This window comes from Cherax quadricarinatus, chromosome 72 (genome assembly GCF_038502225.1).
Source record: "Cherax quadricarinatus isolate ZL_2023a chromosome 72, ASM3850222v1, whole genome shotgun sequence".
NCBI classification, from domain to species: domain Eukaryota; kingdom Metazoa; phylum Arthropoda; class Malacostraca; order Decapoda; family Parastacidae; genus Cherax; species Cherax quadricarinatus.
In genome coordinates this window covers 9,707,352-9,726,736 of record NC_091363.1, presented here as the reverse complement: position 1 = coordinate 9,726,736, position 19,385 = coordinate 9,707,352, and the positions used below count along the sequence as shown (strand labels likewise).

At 39.8% G+C, this 19,385-nt stretch overlaps 1 protein-coding gene across 1 annotated transcript in view; it reads left to right on the top strand.

The window, feature by feature from the left end:
- Positions 1–271: 271 nt before the first annotated feature.
- LOC128701303 (zinc phosphodiesterase ELAC protein 1) overlaps positions 272–19,385 on the top strand; it is a 34,638-nt gene continuing 15,524 nt past the window's right edge. The window contains exons 1-5 of the mRNA XM_070100405.1: positions 272–432; positions 6,564–6,657; positions 15,727–16,013; positions 17,003–17,154; positions 19,233–19,369. Coding sequence (XP_069956506.1) covers positions 6,576–6,657; positions 15,727–16,013; positions 17,003–17,154; positions 19,233–19,369 — 658 coding nt within the window. The 5' untranslated portion in view covers positions 272–432; positions 6,564–6,575. The remainder of the gene's footprint in view (positions 433–6,563; positions 6,658–15,726; positions 16,014–17,002; positions 17,155–19,232; positions 19,370–19,385) is intronic.

The window sequence follows — 19,385 nt, the reverse complement described above, 5'->3', positions numbered from 1 at the left end:
TAGTATAAGTGGCTTTGGCATACTGCTCTTATCTGTATTTTTTTGTACCTCTGTATGTGTGCACAAATTGGAAATAAATAAATAAATAAATAAATAAAAGGATGGAGGTCGACCGTTCGTCATTGTAGGAGCTGCCAGCAGTCACCGGCTCTTCAACACGCAAGTTATACTTTTGTATCAAATCAAATCACATATTACTCAGGTAGATAATTTCCAGTAGATCCTTCATGTGTTAGCTCAAATCACCGACCAGTATGGTTTAAATAAGTGACCCACTGATCAGATCAGATCGACTGGTCCGAACCCTTGACTGGTCCGAACCCTTGACTGGTTTCAAACGGTTTCGTTGGACAATAAAGCAGACTGTAAACGGATGGGGTTGTAGGCGCCCTTATAAACACAAACATTAAATATATATCAGGAACGTGCACGGTAAGCTGTCCAATATACAAAAACAGTTAGAAACAGAAATACAAATAGCTAGAGCTTCATTTAAGGAGGTTATTAATAGAATATTCAAGAGGTTGCTAGTAGAATTGCAGTAAATCAATCATTCAAATCATTATGAAGCTGTGTGTAGTCTGTGGTCAGTCAAACAAACGGGCTTCCACATGGGTAAATTGTCATTTTTGTGGAAATTGGTGTCACGCCCCTTGTGCAGATATCCAAGAACTAGCTACAAGCAGTGTTAAAACAGGGAAGTGTTTTTGGGTATGCCCAAATGAGATAAATCTGTGGACTAAAATCACAAGGGTATTAAAAGAGGTCAACATCAAAGCTGCTTTCATAGAAAACCTGGAAGCTTTCTACAACAGATGGGAACATAAAAAGTCTGGGCTGAATGGTACTGCCCTTGATACTGGCCATGTAGTCAGAAACTGTAAGGCTGGAGGTGATGTCCTGGTAGTCAGTAAATGTGGGGCTGATAGTGCTGTCCTGGGAGATAGTAATGGTGAAGCTGGAGGTGCTGTCCTGGGAGACAGTAATGGTGAAGCTGGAGGTGCTGTCCTGGGAGACAGTAATGGTGAAGCTGGAGGTGCTGTCCTGGGAGACAGTAATGGTGAAGCTGGAGATGCTGTCCTGGGAGACAGTAATGGTGAAGCTGGAGTTTTTGTCCAGGTAGTCGGGAATTATACGCAGGAAGGAACACATATAAATGACCTCATAGGGGACAGGAGCCATAGTAGGGAAACAAGTGTAGTCAAAGATAAGATAAAACCAATATTACAAACTAGAAATACCGCAGGAAATAGCAAACAAGAGGACTCCACTAGCAATAGTGAGGATATATTACCAAAAACAACTGGTGGGAGCTCCATTGTTGGTGCTAGGGAGGATAGAAGTAAGACAGGGAAACATGCACCAACAGGGAATACAGTCACAGAAACCCAAGGCAAACGGAAACCAAGCCTGTGCACATACTATGCACTCGGTATCTGCTGGCATGGGAAATCTGGAAAAACAGATGGGACGTGCAACTATGACCACCCTAGAAAATGCCATGCCCATATGACAACAGGAAAATGCAAACTCCCTTCCTGTAAGCTTTTTCACCCTGAACTGTGTACCTCTTCAGTACAGGAAAGACTGTGCTATAACTTAAATTGCCAGGCATACCATCTAAAGGGGACAAAAAGATACAAAACATCCAGGCCATGGGAAAACCTGGGTAGCCACAGCCACTCAAGAGGGAGAGGTTTTTTAGTGCCAGGAAGGAAAAAAAACTGGCAGGAAATGGCAGAAATCGTACACCAAATCCAGTCATTCCTGGAGTGGAACCACAGTCGATGGCCTCCACTCCAAACCAACAGATACAGATACTAATCCCGGAAAAAAAATCCCTCCCCAGTACCAACAATACCACCAGTCCGATAACATTCTTCTTTGCAAATACATATACAGGGTCTAAAGCCAGCAACAAACAACAAAATACCTTTCATCCATGGACTGCTTGCAGAGGCAAAGGCAATGTTCGCGGCTTTCACTGAGACCCACATAAAGGATCACTTGGACAACGAAATATGGATCCCAGGTTACAACCTATACAGATGTGACAGAGTGAACAGGCAAAAGGGGGGGGTTGGCCTGTACATTGCAGAGTCACTTGTTTGCACAGAACTGCTTAATGCCTCAAATGATGTAGTGGAAGTTTTAGCAGTAAAGGTCGAGAACCAAAACCTAGTCATTGTGGTAGTCTACAAGCCTCCGGATGCAACATCCCAGCAATTCCAGGAACAGCTGTTAAAAATTGACCAATGTCTGGAAAATCTTCCAGCTCCTGCACCAAACATCTTGCTCCTGGGGGATTTCAACTTAAGGCACCTAAAATGGAGGAATATAGCAAATAATATTGTTGCAGTAATAACACCAGGAGGCAGCTCTGATGAAAACTCACACTCACGCGAGCTTTTAAATCTCTGCACAAAATTCAATTTAAACCAGCAAATAATAGAGCCTACTAGACTGGAGAATACACTAGACCTCATCTTCACTAACAATGATGATCTGATAAGAAATGTCACCATATCAAAAACAATATACTCAGATCACAACATAATTGAGGTTCAGACATGTATGCGCGGAGCCCCAGACCGACAAAATGAGATTAGTCACGAGGGAGCATTCACCAAATTCAACTTCAATAACAAAAACATAAAGTGGGACCAAGTAAACCAAGTCCTAACCGATATAAGCTGGGAAGATATACTAAGCAACACAGACCCCAACTTATGCCTAGAACAGATTAACTCGGTGGCACTCGATGTATGCACAAGGCTTATTCCTCTAAGAAAAAGGAGGAGTAGATGTAAAATAGAAAGAGACAGGCGCTCCCTTTACAGGCGACGGAAAAGAATAACAGAGCGGCTAAAAGAAGTCAATATATCTGAAATGCGTAGGGAGACACTGGTCAGAGAAATAGCAAGCATCGAACTTAAGCTAAAAGAATCCTTTAGGAGTCAGGAATCGCAGGAAGAACTAAAAGCCATAAATGAAATCGAAAGAAACCCAAAGTATTTCTTCTCCTATGCCAAATCAAAATCGAGAACAACGTCCAGTATTGGGCCCCTACTTAAACAAGATGGGTCCTACACAGATGACAGCAAGGAAATGAGTGAGCTACTCAAGTCCCAATATGACTCAGTTTTTAGCAAGCCGCTAACCAGACTGAGAGTCGAAGATCAAAATGAATTTTTTATGAGAGAGCCACAAAATTTGATTAACACAAGCCTATCCGATGTTATCCTGACGCCAAATGACTTCGAACAGGCGATAAATGACATGCCCATGCACTCTGCCCCAGGGCCAGACTCATGGAACTCTGTGTTCATCAAGAACTGCAAGAAGCCGCTATCACGAGCCTTTTCCATCCTATGGAGAGGGAGCATGGACACGGGGGTCGTCCCACAGTTACTAAAAACAACAGACATAGCCCCACTCCACAAAGGGGGCAGTAAAGCAACAGCAAAGAACTACAGACCAATAGCACTAACATCCCATATCATAAAAATCTTTGAAAGGGTCCTAAGAAGCAAGATCACCACCCATCTAGAAACCCATCAGTTACACAACCCAGGGCAACATGGGTTTAGAACAGGTCGCTCCTGTCTGTCTCAACTATTGGATCACTATGACAAGGTCCTAAATGCACTAGAAGACAAAAAGAATGCAGATGTAATGTATACAGACTTTGCAAAAGCCTTCAACAAGTGTGACCATGGCATAATAGCGCACAAAATGCGTGCTAAAGGAATAACAGGAAAAGTCGGTCGATGGATCTATAATTTCCTCACTAACAGAACACAGAGAGTAGTCGTCAACAGAGTAAAGTCCGAGGCAGCTACGGTGAAAAGCTCTGTTCCACAAGGCACAGTACTCGCTCCCATCTTGTTCCTCATCCTCATATCCGACATAGACAAGGATGTCAGCCACAGCACCGTGTCTTCCTTTGCAGATGACACCCGAATCTGCATGACAGTGTCTTCCATTGCAGACACCGCAAAGCTCCAGGCGGACATCAACCAAATCTTTCAGTGGGCTGCAGAAAACAATATGAAGTTCAACGATGAGAAATTTCAATTACTCACATATGGTAAACATGAGGAAATTAAATCTTCATCGGAGTACAAAACAAATTCTGGCCACAAAATAGAGCGAAACACCAATGTCAAAGACCTGGGAGTGATCATGTCGGAGGATCTCACTTTCAAGGACCATAACATTGTATCAATCGCATCTGCTAGAAAAATGACAGGATGGATAATGAGAACCTTCAAAACTAGGGAGGCCAAGCCCATGATGACACTCTTCAGGTCACTTGTTCTATCTAGGCTGGAATATTGGTGCACACTAACAGCACCTTTCAAGGCAGGTGAAATTGCCGACCTAGAAAATGTACAGAGAACTTTCACGGCGCGCATAACGGAGATAAAACACCTCAATTACTGGGAGTGCTTGAGGTTCCTAAACCTGTATTCCCTGGAATGCAGGAGGGAGAGATACTACATGATTATATACACCTGGAAAATCCTAGAGGGACTAGTACCGAAGTTGCACACGAAAATCACTCACTACGAAAGCAAAAGACTTGGCAGACGATGCACCATCCCCCCAATGAAAAGCAGGGGTGTCACTAGCACGTTAAGAGACCATACAATAAGTGTCAGGGGCCCGAGACTGTTCAACTGCCTCCCAGCACACATAAGGGGGATTACCAACAGACCCCTGGCAGTCTTCAAGCTGGCACTGGACAAGCACCTAAAGTCAGTTCCTGATCAGCCGGGCTGTGGCTCGTACGTTGGTTTGCGTGCAGCCAGCAGCAACAGCCTGGTTGATCAGGCTCTGATCCACCAGGAGGCCTGGTCACAGACCGGGCCGCGGGGGCATTGACCCCCGGAACTCTCTCCAGGTAAACACCCTTTCCGGGGATTGAACCATAGACACTCAGTGTGAGGTGAGTGCGTTGCCAACTGAGGGAAGTGGACACTTCTCCAGGATTATAACTGGCTTGTGGGCAATGCCTTCAAGTGCTGATACCAAATGGTTATAAGTCACACTTGAATAATACCTCAATATTAATTACTAGTCAACCACAACCCAACATAAGGGCTCCCTGTTATTGCACTGTACATAGATACATTGCTGACATGTCTCTGCTTAGAAAATACCTTCAGGGGCTATCAGTTAGCAGTATGTAAGCAATAATACAGAAAAAAACTTCACTGGCTTGAGCTATATGATCCTTGTAGGTTCATCACTTCATTTTTTATTATAATAATTGGCTTGGGACTGAGGGAGATTGACACAGTCAGTCCATATATCATTCTATCATGGGGGAGACGCGTGTGTATGATGCGGCCAACAAAATCATCAGACTCTTGGATGTCTCTACTGCCTGATAGCACTGTACGACCCTAGTGGGTTTAGCTCTTTTTGATTATAATAAATACTACTGCCTGACTCCATTTAGATATTTAGTTATGTCTAGTGCTGGGAGGTAGACATAACTAAATGCCTAATTGTCCAATTGTCTAATGTCCAATTGTCTTCTGAATTATCAGACTAAGTCTGATGACTGCAGCATTTGTTTGATATGGGCCAGAGTGGCCACATCCAGGACCTGTCTTTTTTCATTGTTTCCTAAGCCCAGTGGCAGACCTACATTTTTGGGGACCTGAAGCTTGAACTTGTATATTGGCCCCTTTGCAACCCCTTCTCATACAGTAGACTCAAAATTTTTAAGCTATGTAGACCAAAGCTGCTTGTGGGGCCCCTCCAGGATCAGGGGCCCTGAAGTTTAAGCTTCACTAGTTTAAACTTCAGGACCCCTAATCCAGGAGAGGCAGATTACACCTCATCTCTCCTTCACGAAAAGTTTTGTAAAATTACTTTAAATACGTACAGTACTATAAAATTACAGTACAGTAGTACCACAGGCTGTAATACCCGTATTCTTAGCATCTGATTGTTTTCTACATCAGCAGGCCTAGTCCGTTAGATCAGAAGATAAATGGACGATCATGAAAAATTAACTGCATAATTCAGAAGTTTTGGATAATTGGCAGTATCCTGCACCCCCCTTACCCCTTATCAGTCCATTAATAAGAGGGTTCACTGTACTGTAAATGGAATTTAAAAAGAGCATAATTGATGGACTGCAGGGATGCACCTTTTCACTTACCAAATATTAATGACTGAAAAATAACCTATACAGTGTATTGGACACTACAGTTTATAAACAAAGTAGAGCCACTGGTAGGTATTCAGTGTCAGAAATCAACAGTTTAAGTTTTTTTTTTTTTTTTTTTACATAAGACCTCGAGGACTGCAACTGTGTCACTCAGGACTGCATATTTCCTGTGGACTACAGGTTGTGCACCCTGATACACTGTATAACAGGCACTGTACACTATATACTGTTTCTTCATAATTTATCACCACTGTACAGTATGTCTGTAATAATCATGTACTTATTGTAATTATTATATAAATTAAAAAATTAGTGCAAAAACACCTGTACCATACATTAACTGAAATTAAGCTTATCTAAGAAAATTTATCTACAGGAGAAGCTTGCGATGAAGCTTCACTTTTTGGGCACTGGCTCTAGCTACCCTACAACTCAGCGGGGTGTGTCAGCTACAGTGCTACAGCATGATGGTCAGTCAAATCTCCTCAGTCTTTAATATTTATTTAAGAAACTGGAAATTTATTAACCTCTTCTTACTAGTGATGCTAATTTCACAGCAAAACTTAATAAATATCCACATAAAATCTTTCTTGAGATAAGATAAGATTTTGTTCGGATTTTTGTTCGGATTTTTAACCCCAGAGGGTTAGCCACCCAGGATAACCCAAGAGAGGCAGTGCGTCATCGAGGGACTGTCTGCCTTATTTCCAATGACATTCTCAGTCTTGTCCCCCAGGATGCGACCCACACCAGTTGGCTAGCACCCAGATGCCTACTTGCTGTAAATCAATGAAATTTTGAACTATTGTGATATAGTATAATCTATTGTAATGTATATTACTCAGTATCAGATTAAAACATTTACACAAAGTATGCCATGGCTTAGAGCTCCTGGACAAGAAGGGCTCAAGTTACATAACCCACTTATTGTATAGTGACAAGGTGAAATAAAACTTTGAAATAGCAGGTGAAAAGGCCATATTAGACCCAAAACCAAGCCTTGAGTTTGTAGGTAGACCTCAGCTCTTAAGTGAGCCATGCATGACTGTAAAAATAAAGTAGGAAGGCCTAAATATTGTATTGATCAGCTTAAGGCTGGGGTGGCCAAGGAAACTAAAATAATATGGTAATGTTGGAATGATGAAAGTATTCACTAGTTGACCACATACATATGAAGTCAGCAAGTACAATTATAAAAAGAATTGATAGAAGATTCAAAACATTAGCTTCATTGCTAATATTGCTGCTGCTACTAACAATAATAATGGGACTTCATGAGCTGTTGGAGTGTGAACAGGGTAATATTTTGTGAAGGGGTTCAGGAAAACTGGTTAGCCAGACTTGAGTCCTGGAGATAGGAATTACAATGCCTGCACTTTAAAGGAGGGGTTTTCGATATTGGCTATTTGGAGTGACATCTGAACTGTCGTATCTAGGCACCTATGTAAAGACAGTGATGATGTGTGAATGATGACGAAAATGTTTCTTTCTCTTTTTATTAATAATAATAATAATAATAATTCATGGTAAGTGCTAAATCAATGTGGGTCATTCAGCACAGGACATGGTAGAGGCTTCATCTTCCATCTGCTGAGCACGAGACAGATGCAGTTTCTGTTGTATGTACTCGCATCTCTTCTCAGTGCTGATATACAATATAAGAATTCTGAATCACTGATTCATTAATTGGTAATACAGTGGATCCTCATTTTTGTGATTAATCCGTTCCAGAGAGTCTGCTGAAAGTCGAAATTCATGAATGGTGAAACCATTTTCCCCATAAGAAATAATGAGAATACAATTAATCCGTTCCAGACACCCAAAAATATTAAAAAAAATTTTTTTTCCAAATTAAATAAAAATTTACATACAGAAAACAATGATAAATCAAGTACATACATATATAAAATAATAATAATAATATGGTGGATGGAAGATGCGGGGAGGGGAGAGGATGAAGATACACTATTCCATAAAGACTTCAGGTACCAAGTCCCTGTCACACAAAATATCTGTCCAGAGAGCTCTGTTTCTGGCGTTTCTTTAAAACATCCCTAAAATGGGACACAGCATTATCATTTTGCATGTTGCCAATACGGCCTGCAACATCTTTGTCAGGGTGAAGTTCATCCATAAATATTTGCACCTTTGTCCACATTTGCCAGATGTCCTTAATCTTTGAAGAAGGCACCTTCCTCCATCTCTCTTCCTCCTCCTCTGGAGCAATTTCCTGAGCTGTGGTCTGTTGCTATTCAAATTCAAATTCAAATTCAAATTCAAAAGTTTATTCTCTATAAGGATTACAATGCTGAGTTTACAGAATTTGGTTATTGTGTGGTTTACATGTAGTAAAATAATAATTACAGAGTGTACCACTAGAACACCTAGCATGGCTAGGCATTTCGGGCAGACTTAGATTAAATCTCAAGTTTAAAATATTTAAAAATTATGAGGTAAGTTGGTATTATGACTAAGTGACTAAATACTAGTTTGTGAGTTTAGCAATGTGAATGCTTTCGTTTTGGCACAATACATAGTTTCAGTATTGGAGTATCACAGGCCAGCTTATGACTAGTTAAGATTCATTATTTTAAGATTGAGATTGATATTTCTGTTTATGGTCAAATGGGTGAGTGAGTGTAAGTGTGAACCACCAGGTGGTATTCGTGTGGTTAGTTGACAGGGTGTATCAGGGAGATAAGATGTTTCTGATGGTAGTTTTGAAGGTGATGAATGTGTGTGCAGTTCTAGAGTTTTCAGGTAGGGTGTTCCAGATTTTAGGGCCTTTGACATACATTGAATTTTTGTAAAGGTTTAGTCGGACACAGGGAATGTCATAGAGATGTTTGTGTCTGGTGTTATGCCTGTGGGTTCTGTCACAACTATCAAGAAAGCATTTTAGGTCAAGGTTAATATTGGAATTTAAGGTCCTGTAGATGTAGATTGCACAGTAGTAAGTGTGGATGTACTGAACAGGGAGTAAGTTTAGATCTGTGAAGAGTGGGGGGGTGTGTTGCCAGGGATGGGATTTAGTGATTATTCTTACTGCAGCTTTTTGTTGGGTTATTATTGGCTTTAGGTGTGTTGCTGCAGTTGAACCCCAAGCACAGATAGCATAGGTGAGGTATGGATATATAAGTGAACGGTATAGTGTGAGAAGGGCAGTTTGCGGCACGTAGTATCGTATCTTGGAGAGAATCCCAACCATTTTGGATACTTTTTTGGTTATGTGTTAGATATGGGTGCTGAAATTCAGGTTGTTGTCGAGGTATAGGCCTAGGAATTTGCCCTCATTATGTCTGGCAATTAGAGTGTTGTCGATCATAATGTTAATTTGCGCATCTCCTGCTCTGCTACCAAACATAATGTAGTAGGTTTTGCCAATGTTAAGCGTAAGTTTATTGGCTGTCATCCAAGTCGATATTTTGATCAGCTCCTCGTTAACAATGGTGTTGAGGGTGGCAAGATTAGGGTGAGAGATGACATAAGTCGTGTCGTCAGCAAAGAGAATGGGGTTCAGGTGTTGAGATACATTTGGAAGATCATTGATGTATATGAGGAAGAGCAGGGGACCAAGGACACTTCCCTGTGGAACTCCAGTATCAAGTGGCCGTGTTGTTGATGCTGTGTCCTTAATGGTGACATACTGATACCTATTAGTAAGGTAAGATTTGAAATATGCAAGCGCATGGCCTCTTATACCATAATGGTCAAGTTTGTGGAGTAGGATGCCATGGTCTACTGTGTCAAAAGCTTTTCTTAGGTCAATAAAAATTCCTAGTGGATATTCCTTATTTTCCAATGCCGTGTAAAGCAGATCTAGCATTTTTATGATTGCATCGTTAGTGCTTTTATTTTTCCTGAATCCAAATTGGCAGGGGTTGAGTATGTTTTGTGCTGTTATAAATGAATATAGTCTCCTGTGCACGAGTTTCTCAAAGATTTTGGATAGCAGTGGTAAGTTTGATATTGGCCTATAGTTGTTTAAATCTGTAGGGTCACCACCTTTATGTATTGGTGTAACCCTTGCCGTCTTGAGTAGTTTCGGGAAGGTGCTAGTTTCTAGTGACTTGTTAAAAAGTAATGAGATAGCATACGAGAGGACATGGGCCGCTCGCTTGTACAATAATGGTGGGACATGAGACAGATTCCCTGAGTTATTTTTAAGTGACTTTATAATCTCGGTGACTTCCGTGGGCTCAGTTGGTGCAAGATAGAAGGAATTTGGGAAATTCCCATCTAGGTAGTCCCCGGCATGGGCATTGGTACGTGGGATTTTATTGGCGAGATTAGATCCTATGGTTGAGAAGTCGTTTATCTTGTTAGCTGTGTCAGTGGGATGCAGTGGTGTTTCATTAGGTTTAGTTAGGACAATATTCTTGTTTTTTTTCAGTTTGTGGGTCCCTAGAATCTGAGAGAATGTTTTCCAGGTCTTTTTTATGTCTCCTCTTGTGTCAGTGAATCTACTGGAGTAGCATAGTTGTTTGGCTTTCTTTATTACTTTGGTGAGAACTGATGAATAGTGTTTAAGAATATCTTTGTGTATTAAGCCCTGTCTTTATTGCTTTTCATATTGGTGTTTCTTATCAATGGATTTCAGAATGGTGCTGGTTAGCCATGGGTAACCAAGCCGTTTGTTTGTGATCTGTTTCGTTTTTATAGGACAATGTTTGTTGTATAGTCTAAGTAATTTGTTAAGAAAAATGTCTGTCCAGTCATCAATACCATTGGCCTTGGAGAATTCTGTAGGCCAGTCAACAGTCTCTAGGTCATTAAATTAGACACATGTGCAACTCTTGGGTATCTTTATTGAGGAAACGTTTCGCCACACAGTGGCTTCATCAGTCCATATATAGGAGAAACTTGAAGAACAGGAGGAGAATGAGGTAATCAGTCCCTCAACCTTGATTCGATGTGGTCAGTCAATCAATCTTGAATAGAATACGGCATATGAGCGGAGAAGCAGCTTATAAACCGTATGGCAGGAGAGGTGCAGCAGTCGTAGGTGGTGTCACATTTGTTCAATGTGGAAGTAGGTCGTGCCCAAGGGTTAGGCAAACGAAGAATTCCCAAGTATTAAGATCCCAAGAAGTTGCAGTGTCTGACAGGATTGTAGATAAATGGTTCAAAGAACCGACACGTTGTTAAATTAGACACATGTGCAACTCTTGGGTATCTTTATTGAGGAAACGTTTCACCACACAGTGGCTTCATCAGTCCATACATAGGAGAAACTTGAAGAACAGGAGGAGAATGAGGTAATCAGTCCCTCAACCTTGAGTCGATGTGGTCAGTCAATCAATCTTGAATAGAATACGGCATATGAGCGGAGAAGCAGCTTATAAACCGTATGGCAGGAGAGGTGCAGCAGTCGTAGGTGGTGTCACATTTGTTCAATGTGGAAGTAGGTCGTGCAAAAGGGTTAGGCAAGCTCATATGCCGTATTCTATTCAAGATTGATTGACTGACCACATCGACTCAAGGTTGAGGGACTGATTACCTCATTCTCCTCCTGTTCTTCAAGTTTCTCCTATGTATGGACTGATGAAGCCACTGTGTGGCAAAACGTTTCCTCAATAAAGATACCCAAGAGTTGCACATGTGTCTAATTTAACAATGTGTCGGTTCTTTGAACCATTTATCTACAAGTCTCTAGGTCAGCTGTGAACTTCCTTATTGAGGCCTCATCATGGAGTCTAAATGAAACTTTGTTGTATTCAAGTGGTGGTTTACTAATGTTTGTCAAGAGGAAGGTAGGGTAGTGGTCTGTAGTGCTATCTGTGATTATCCCTGATTTAAGGGGGGCTAGTATATTGGTCCATATGTGGTCTATTATGGTTGCACTTGTTTCAGTGAGCCTGGTTGGTTTAGTTATTGTTGGTATGAGAAGTGTGTTGTTCATATTGTTGATGAAATCAGTTACAGGCTGATCATCTAGTAGGCCAAGGTTGATGTTGAAGTCTCCAGCTAAGAGAAGATGGTGCTTATTCATTTGTCTGTTTGTTATTAGTGCCTTTAATTTCTCACTGAAATTTGGGATGTTGCAGATGAAGGTCTTGCAGCTCTGTAGTGGTTCTTCATCATGGTCCTCCACCAACTCTTCCACATCCTCGAAACTCACATCTAACCCCATGGAATTCCCAATTGCCACAATACTTTCCACAACTGACATAGACTCCTCAGGGTTATCTCCAAACCCTTCAAAATCCCTCTCTTGTACACATTGTGGCCACAATTTTCTCCAAGCAGAGTTCAAAGTCCTGGAAGTCACTCCCTCCCAAGCCTTACCAATAAGGTTTATGCAATGGAGGATATTGAAGTGATCTTTCCAGAACTCTCTTAGGGTCAGTTCAGTGTCTGAGGTCACTTCAAAGCACTTTTGAAACACTGCTTTGGTGTACAGTTTTTTGAAGTTTGAAATGACCTGTTGGTCCATGGGCTGGAGGAGAGGAGTGGTATTAGGGGGCAAGAACTTCACGATTATGAAACGAAGCTCCTGCACCATTTGCTCTTTCAAATCTGGAGGATGAACAGGAGCCTTGTCCATTACCAGGAGGCACTTGAGTTCCAATTTATTTTCCAGGAGGTATTTCTTCACACTGGAGCCAAACACTTCATTGAACCAATCAAGGAAAATATCCCTTGTGACCCATGTCTTACTGTTAGCCTTCCACATCACACACAAATTAGCCTTGGTGACACTGTTTTTCTTGAACACACTGAGATTTTCAGAGTGATACACCAGTAAGGGCTTCACTTTAAAATCCCCACAAGCATTACTTCAAAACATGAGCATTAGCCTGTCTTTCATAGGCTTGGGTCCTGGGAGTGCCTTTTCCTCCTGCGTGATGTAGGTCCTCATTGGCATTTTCTTCCAAAACAGGCCTGTTTTGTCAAATTTGAACACTTGTTGGGGTTTGAATTGTTTGGTCTCTTATGTACCCCTTGAACTCCTGAACATATTTTTCAGCTGCTTTTCTGTCAGCACTTGCAGCCTCGCCATGCCTTACTACAGATGTGTATGCCACTATAAATCTCTCAAACCAGCCTTTGCTGGCCTTAAAATCACAAACATCAGCACTCGTTGCAGGCATTTTCTTTATGAGATCGTCATGCAACTGCCTTGCCTTTTCACAAATTATCGACTGCATAACACTATCTCCTGTTAACTGTTTTTGGGTAATCCACACCAACAATAACTTCTCCACTTCTTCGAGGATTTGCAATCTCTTTTTTATCAGCATATCTACCCCTTTTACAACAACAGCTTCCTTGATTTCCTTTCCCTTCGCCATGATTGAAGTGACGATTGAATGGGGTTTGCCATACATCCTGGCAATGATTTCTTTCTTTAATTCAATCGTGTTTCTCACTTTCTTTACCAAAGGGCTGGCACTAGCTTTCTTTGGGCCCATGGTGACTTATTTAGCAGTTGGAAGCACAAAAAAGAATGGAATATTACGAAATGTATCATATGAATGCGTGTGATGATGGTCACTCGCTGATAAACAATGGCACACTGAGTGTGAATGGTGTGAGAGACAGGCTTTGCATGCACGCTGATACTGGATGCATACAATCGCTAAATCACGAGGCTAATTACGAACCGTTAGGCTCTGTTTTGCCAAAAAAAGTTGCCGAAAGTCGGATTTCATGAAAGTTGCGGTCACCAAAATGCTGGGGTTTGCTGTATATGTTCACAGTATACAGCATATTATTATTACCACTATTAACATTGGTTACTAGGTTAGAATCCCTTCAAATAAGTTTGTTGACCTAGCCAGTGCAAAGTGTGGATGCAGTTTCAAAATTTCATATACAGGAGGGCCCCCGATTACTTACTTGCTAACTACAACAGAACACACGACCATAATGCAAGACACAAATCACTCTTCGATATTACTCATGTCCATCTCTCCCTGTGCAAAAATGCTATGCACGTAAAGGGCCCAAAGATTTGGAATTCAATACCAGAACACACTAAAGGACCCCTGCCTGCAAATCAATTTAAGGCCCTACTGTACTTAGAAATCTTTTCATCACTCAAAATTAACCAGAAAAGCTGTACTTAGTACCTACCATTTACTCAAAAGCAGCACAAAAAAAGTACCAATGATGTCTCAGTTTCAATACTGAATATTGTGCTGAAGATTGCTCAACCATGTACTCATTACTTCAAAATCAGGATGTTCAAATTTCATTGTTTTGAATACTAAATTGTAATACTTCATATTGTAAATTGTTTAAATTGTTCTATTGTAAAATTGTAATGCTTCAAAATTGTAATGTTCAAATTTCGTCATTTTAAATACTCAGTTGTACTTCATATTTTAAATTGTTTAAATTGTTCTATTGTAATACTGTAATTTTTAAAAAATAATTCAAAACTATAATTATTCACTACAGTACTAAACTTCTCTACTAGACCTATTAAAGCCATATAGCATTGCCTATTAATACTCATTTCTCTTGTACTCACTGTAACTCACCTAATGACCATTTAATCTGTTATGGCCTAATTAATCTTAGGTAAATTTTAAGTTTGCCCAAAATGCTCTGCATACAAGGGGCTTTTGGCATGTATACTCAACAATTATATTCCTTTGTACAACTATGTATCATGTCAAAATAAAATATTATAATTATTATTATTATAGTTTTTAAACTTCTGTTTCAGAAAACAACATCACATCAACATTCTCTATGTTTATTACTAGTTTAGCCAAGGCATCATTACAGCCATGCTCCCTGAGGCCTATGTGAGAGAGAATCCACAAATATTTAGCTTTATTGACTTTGTCAATAATTTATGCATATTTGTGTCTGACTTCATACAATAGCATGTTACATTCAGACCTCAGGCTGTTTATAGGACATAATGAGAATAGTGCACAATAGATAATTATCTATAGTTTCTTGCATGTAGGCTTAGTTATGGCTGTACTGAATAATAATGACTTGAATTACACTAGTATACATATACTGTATACAGATGACATCTGTATGGCATAACACTCATAAGTTTTGGCTTTATATCTATATCACACTTGATGACCAATGACAGAAAAGAAATATTGTTACCCTTCAAGAAAGGTGTTTCTATGCCAACAAAGGGCTCTTGCTCCAAACAATTGGAGCTGCCCTCCTTTCTCTTGAATAAACACTTATTACACCTCCCATTTGTCAAGGTGCTGTGACCCTATGGGTTTAGTGCTCCCCTTCATAAAATAAATAAAATATTGAAAGAAAACAGCCTGTCTGCTTGCTAGCATGGCAGACATAGCTGCTGAAGTCATGTGACTGGAAACACTATATGCTGTAGTTTATATGATGCATGCAAATGGTGGGAGAATCTAACATGAACAGTACACATAACGTGAACAGTGTGGTTATACAGTATTTTATTAATTCAATGATGTATTATATTTATTTATATATTGTTTATTTTTGTTGTTATTATTGTAATTATATTCACAAAGAAACACTAAGCTAGTTTGGGACATTCAGTGCTAATGTTTGAGTCTACTTCTTGTCTACAGATGGCTCACTGTGGCTGTTTGACTGTGGTGAGGGCACTCAAATCCAGGCACAGAGAGCAACCATATCGAGGCAAAAGATTACTAATATTTTCGTAACTCACCTTCATGGGGACCATGTGTTTGGTCTGCCAGGCCTTCTCTGCACCATCTCCTCACAGATGGCCTTAACTGCAGAAGAAATCAAGAAGAGATGTCCTGTTGTGGACATTTTTGGGCCCCTGGGAATTAAGAGATTTATCAACACAGCACTAACCACTTCGCATTCTCCTTTGAACTTTCATTATCGGGTAAGACTAATTCAGAAACTGCTTCATATTTGTTATTGCAGTATATTGTATCACACAATAGGATGAAAGCTGTAAAAGCAAGATAAATAGTGAGCAGTGACTTGTGTTCATTGTAACTTCCTAACCCCACATTTTCATAAATATTGTATAAAATTAAAAATTTTTTTTTTTCTATAAGTTTTAATTCTAACCTAAATGTTGTGCTTACTGTGGGCTTTGTAGTAATACTGTACTATAATCAAACTGCAATTTTTAAATTTAAAAAATACAGTGGACCCTCGAATTTCATAATCCCTTTTCTGAATGTAAAACTAGTTATTCTCCATAAAATGTATTTTTTGTTAATATTTTTGGAATGGATTAATTGGATTTACATTTTTTCTTATGGGAAATGTAAACAAAAAATACATTTTATAGAGGATAACTATAGTTTTACACACAGAAAAATTATTATTTTTATAATCAAAAAGAAGCGCTAAGCCACAAGGGCTATACAGCGGCTACACACAGAAAAGGGATTATGAAATTCGAGGGTCCACTGTACTCAACTTATATTATTATTACTGTCATGAGGTGGTAAGTTCACGTAGATCAGTTTGACAGAATTCAGAAATTTAAGGTCAGTTGATTTGGAAACAGTGAACAAAGTCCATTGGCTACAGAACTGTTCATTATTGTTATGATCATGGCAAATCAGTCTTATCTCTAGCCACTACAACTACCATTATGTACTTGCCACCCACCGCATCATATTAATGTGATGCAGCAGGTGGCATTACTAAGACATGACTTGCAGCATTGAATTCAAATTAGATAAATTTAGGTTGACAAAGGACATAAGAAAACACTGGTATGGTAATATAGCTGTAGATGAGTGAAGCACTTCCAGATATCATTAATATAAGTGCTTTAAGTAGGGAGTAGAATGTGCCTAGCATAGGTCAGTAGACCTACTGCAGTGCTCCTCTATTTTGTGTGTTATTGGCTAGGTGAATGAACTTGTGCCAGAGGAGGTCCAGTACCCAGAAAATTGGGAGGACATGAACGCTGGCGTCTTCACTTCACACTGTCACCCCAGTGAACTGTCAGGATCCCACATCAAAGCTACAACAGACTCTAATGGCAATGTCCACTGGCAACTGTAAGTGGCATCTTAAAGCATGTATATTTTTTAAAGTACTGCATGTTGGAGATATTTGTGCATTAAGTTACTAAAGATGTTTATTATATATACACATATAGCACATGCAACCTAATGAATCCCAGGGGTAACAAATATAAAGTGCAAAGAGTTTAAAGGCACAAGAACTGTCCTCAATGATAGAAAGGAAGAAATGGAGATACAAAAATTAATGTTGCATAAAAATACACAAGAAAATGGTTTAGAAAAATTCCTTGACAAGTTAGGCAGTGATATAGAAAGGTAGCTAGTAAAACTTGTTTCTTCACAAGTAAAGTGATAGATAGCCAGACAGGAATCCAAGAGGGTGTCTGTGCCACAATTGCATTCAGTATTAGAAAACTAAATATTTTTATGAAAACTGACTATAAATATGGAGGGTAGGTCATTATGAGCAGAGAGCTGCTCCTGTAACTATAAATAAATAAGTATATGATTGTTAATTACATTCATAAAAGATAGTTCTTGTGTAATTTTTTTAACACACAAGCCATCTACCACCAAGGCAGGATGACCCAAGAGAAACTACATTCACTGTCATAGATTCTGTTGCTGTCTTACCAGAAGTGTGCTGACTTCAACATTTAGATGGCTCTCCAAACTGCAACATCCTCACCCCTTTTTCAGAATGCAGGCACAATATTTCCCACCTCCAGGACTCAAGTTCAGTGATTGGTTTCCTTGAAATCTTTCAGCATTGTTACCTTGCTCACACTCCAACAGCACATCAGGTCACAAAAACCACTTGCCTTTTCTCTGATCTGATATGCACATACAAGCCTGCTGGATGTCCAAGTCCCTAGCACTCAAAACCTTTACCTTCCCACAGGATGGGTATAAGGTTTATAATAAATAATAATAATAAACTTCTTTATCCCCCCCAACCCTTCTTCCAATCCTTCCTGGTATGTGTCTTACACCACCTTTCCTCCACTCCCAGTTTATAGACCCCTCCTAGTCATATTTTGCTCCATCCTCTCTTAGATGCCCAAACATCCTCAATAACCCCTCCTCAACCCTCAGAATTATACTTTTTTGGTAACCCCACACCTTTTAATCTTTATATTCCAAATTTTCTGCATAATATTTACACCAGATATCTCTTTCAAATAATGACATCTTCACTACCTCCAACCTCTTCCTCACTACAACATTTAAAACCCATACTTCACACCCACATAACTGTGTTGGAACCACTATACTCTGGTACATTTCTTTTTTTGTTGAGGTGGTTTGGTCATTTAGAGAGAATGGATCAAAGTAGAATGACATGGAGAGCATTTAAATCTCTAGGGAAAGGAAGGCAGGGTAAGGGTCGTCCTCGAAAAGGTTGGAAGGAAGGGGTAAGGGAGGTTTTGTGAGCGAAGGGCTTGGACTTCCAGCAGGCGTGCGTGAGCATGTTCGATAGGAGTGAATGGAGACGAATGGTATTTGGGACCTGACGATGTGTTGGAGTGTGAACAGGGTAATATTTAGTGAAGGGATTCAGGGAAACCGGTTATTTTTATATAGCCGGACTTGAGTCCTGGAAATGGGAAGTACAGTGTCTGCACTCTAAAGGAGGGGTTCAGGATATTGACGGTTTGGAGGGATATGTTGTGTATCTTTATACGTATATGCTTCTAAGCTGTTGTATTCTGAGCACCTCTGCAAAAACAGTGATTATGTGTGAGTGAGGTGAAAGAGTTGAATAATGATGAAAGTATTTTCTTTTTGGGTATTTTCTTTCTTTTTGGGTCACCCTGCCTCGGTGGGAGACAGCCGACTTGTTAAAAAAAAAAAACATACAATTCCTTATTCTCTTTAACTACCAATAGGTAATTACTGTACATATAAAATTCAAAGAAGCCAAGTAAATCTTCTGTAACTATAAATAAAATAGCACTAAGGTTGAGTTGTTTAAAATACTGTACTCTACAATCAGTATGGTCAAAAGTGAGTCTCATTCTTTGCATTAGGAGTAAAGCTGTTATTTTATGTTATCTTTGTAGAAACAAAAAGAATGTTTAACATGAAATGAACTGTGCTTATCATTACAGCAAGGATGATGAGCATTGGAATGTAACAGCTGGCTGGATACATCACCGGGTGCCAACCTTTGGTTTTGTAGTTAAAGAGAAGGACAGGGTTGGCACACTAGACAAGAACAAGCTGTTAGCCTTAGGGATAAAGCCAGGTGGGTCAAAGAAATT